Raw genomic sequence first — 2,759 nt, 5'->3', positions numbered from 1 at the left:
AGAGCCGGAGGGTATCCCCATCTGCAAAGCATCCCAGCAACCGGCCGCGGCGGAGGAGACCCAAGCAGGCGCCCCCCCCCGACACCCGCTCCCCCCCTCCCTCCCTCCGCCCCTCCCCCCCGGAACCGAGCCGGGACAGCCTCCTCCGCTCTCCCCGCCTCCCACCAGCCCTGTCCGGAGCAGCCTCACCGCAGGTTCCCTCCGGCTGCCGTCGAAGCCACCGCTCGCTCGCTCGGCCGGCCGGCCCGGCGGCGGAGGAGCTGAAAAGCCGGCCGGCAGCCGTCCCGGGCCGCGCCCGCGGGGATGCCGGCACGGGGCTAGCATGGCCCGGCGCCCGCCCGGCCTCGCTCCGGCCCCTCCGCTCCTGCTGCTCCTCCTCCTGCTGCTGCTCCCTCCGCTGCAGGGCCGGGGCTGCTCGCCCTGCTTCTGGTTCGCCACGCCGGACACGGTGCAGTGCCGCTTCGTGCAGCTGCAGGAGCCGCCGGCAGAGCTGCCGTCCGCCGTCCGTAACTTGACCATAGCCGGCGGGAACCTGACCGTCCTGGGCCGGGCGGCCTTCGCCGGCGGCTTGGGGCCGCGGGGCTCGCCTCGGCGCCCGCTGCTCCACTTAACGTTGCTGGCCTTGCTCCGGAGCCGCATCGAAGCGCTGGAAGAAGCGGCTTTCGCCGGGCTGCCGTCCCTGGCCGCCTTGGATTTAAGCCACAATCCGCTGCGTCGCGTCTCGCCCGGCGCCTTCCTCTTCTGCGCCCGCTTGCAGCGGCTCGGCCTGAACGGGGCGCTGCCGTCCGGCCGTCCGGCCGAGGAGCTGCTGGGCTGGGCGCTGGCCAACCTCAGCCTGGCCCGGCTGGAAGTGGCCGGCAACGGGCTGCGCGCTCTGCCTCCGGGCTGGGCGCTGCCGTCCTCTCTGCAAGAGCTGGACGCGCGCAACAACTCGCTGCGGGCGCCGCGGCCCGAGGGGTTGGCGGCGGCGCCGCTGCTGCGCCTGCAGCTGGCGGGCAATCCTCTGACTTGCGACTGTCCCGCTTTGCGACCGTTGCTGCTCTGGCTGGGCAACGCCACGTGGCGGGCGCCGGATCGGAGGGAGCTGCGCTGCGCTGCCCCGCCGCCGCTGCGGGACGCGCTGCTTTGGCGCCTGAGGCCCCGCCAGCTCAAGTGCCTGGAGGAAGGGGCGGCCTGGGGGCTGCTGGAGCCCGTCGGGGATCCGGAACCGAAGGAGCTGGAGACGGTGTCCTACGTCTTTCTGGGCCTGGTCCTGGCGCTGATCGGGCTGGTCTTCCTGATGGTGCTGTATCTGAACCGACGGGGCATCAAGCGGTGGCTGAACAACCTGCGGGAGGCTTGCCGGGATCAGATGGAGGGATACCAGTACCGGTACGAGCAGGACAGCGACCCCCGGAGGGCCAGCCCGGGGGGTCTCTGAACCCGGGCACAGAGGGGGACCTGGCAGGTGGATGGCAATCTGCCTCCTGAGCTAGCCAGTCTGGCCGGCTTGGAGAGGTTGCCCCCCCCCCCCAAGCTTTCTCTCTGGGGCAACATCTTCTGATCTCCTGCGCCGCCCCCCCCCCCAAAAAAGGCTGGACACCCCCCCAGGATCTGAGACATTAGTGGTTCCTGGATTGGATGGTGCCCTTGCCAGCTGTCTCTTTTTTTGAGATGACATCTGGCAGCTAAGCAGGGTCCGAGCTGGTCGAAGATTGGAGGGGAGACCTGGTGGACCCTAGAAGGGGGGGGGAAATTCACCCTTGCCAGCTGTCCCTTTTTTTGAGATGACATCTGGCAGCTAAGCAGGGTCTGAGCTGGTCAAGGATTGGAGGGGAGACCTGGTGGACCCTAGAAGGGGAAAAAAAAATCTACCCTTGCCAGCTGTCCCTTTTTTTTTTAGATGACATCTGGCAGCTAAGCAGGGTCCGAGCTGGTCAAGGATTGGAGGGGAGACCTGGTGGACCCTAGAAGGGGAAAAAAAAAAATCCACCCCGCTCTCGGAAGAAGGGACTGTTGGCTCTAGGACTGGCTGAACTGAGACTGTGCCTTAAAAGCTGCCTAGCTAACTAGCCCAGAGGTTAACCATGGCTAATCTGGAGAGCCTAAACCAGGTTGGACTCGGCTAGTAAATTAGATGAGAGACGAGCAGGAAGTTCCTGGGGTTGTGAAAAACAGCCGAGGGGTGGGGGGTGGGAATTCAACAGCCATACGGGAATCCGTAGGATTTCCAAGGATACGGATTTAATCTCCGCAGGACTGAAATCCGCTGAAATGCAGCTTTGTTTATTACGCCCTATGGATGCTCCGTTCTTGAACCCAGGATGCCGGATTCGGCCAAGGTTCCTCGCTGCCCACTTCATGGGGGACGGTTGTGCGAATTCCTCCACTGTACAGGTCTGACGCAGGTTTTCCTGGAAAGCGAGAGTTTGGGCAATACTGGGGCTGCCTTCCCCTGAAATCCGCACAGCCTGGGCTGCCATCCCCCCAACTTTTCAACTTTGCAGTCCCCGTCCCCCCCCCCCCCCGTTATCACTCAGGGGTGTCGGATGTCCAGAAAAATGCCACAAACTGAGCAAATAGATTCTGCCAACACAGCCGGGGGGGGGGGGGGAAATTTCCTTGCAATAATTTGGATGTGGATGGAGGGGTACAATGGCTGATTTTCCCAAAGGAATTTGGGGATCTGACTCCTGCGTCGGAGAAAGCTATTTTTCCCCGTTTGTGGATCTCTTCCTCCCCCCCCCAATTCCAATGGATCCGTGCCAGCTATGGGAGGG

General features: G+C 64.3%; 1 protein-coding gene across 1 annotated transcript; it reads left to right on the top strand.

Annotated features, from left to right (window-relative positions):
• Positions 1-232: 232 nt before the first annotated feature.
• Positions 233-1,505, top strand: TPBGL (trophoblast glycoprotein like). The gene has a single exon (XM_039366791.1). It carries the CDS (start codon positions 323-325, stop codon positions 1,418-1,420), a length of 1,098 nt encoding a protein of 365 aa, XP_039222725.1. The 5' UTR covers positions 233-322; the 3' UTR covers positions 1,421-1,505.
• Positions 1,506-2,759: the final 1,254 nt, after the last annotated feature.

This window comes from Crotalus tigris, unplaced genomic scaffold (genome assembly GCF_016545835.1).
Source record: "Crotalus tigris isolate CLP2741 ecotype Arizona unplaced genomic scaffold, ASM1654583v1 scf7180000020356.207472, whole genome shotgun sequence".
NCBI classification, from domain to species: domain Eukaryota; kingdom Metazoa; phylum Chordata; class Lepidosauria; order Squamata; family Viperidae; genus Crotalus; species Crotalus tigris.
This window is presented reverse-complemented; position numbering and strand designations above follow the sequence as displayed.

Coding starts and splice junctions, on each gene's coding strand:
- TPBGL (XM_039366791.1), top strand. CDS start 323: ATGGCCCGGCGCCCGCCCGGCCTCGCTCCGGCCCCTCCGCTCCTGCTG.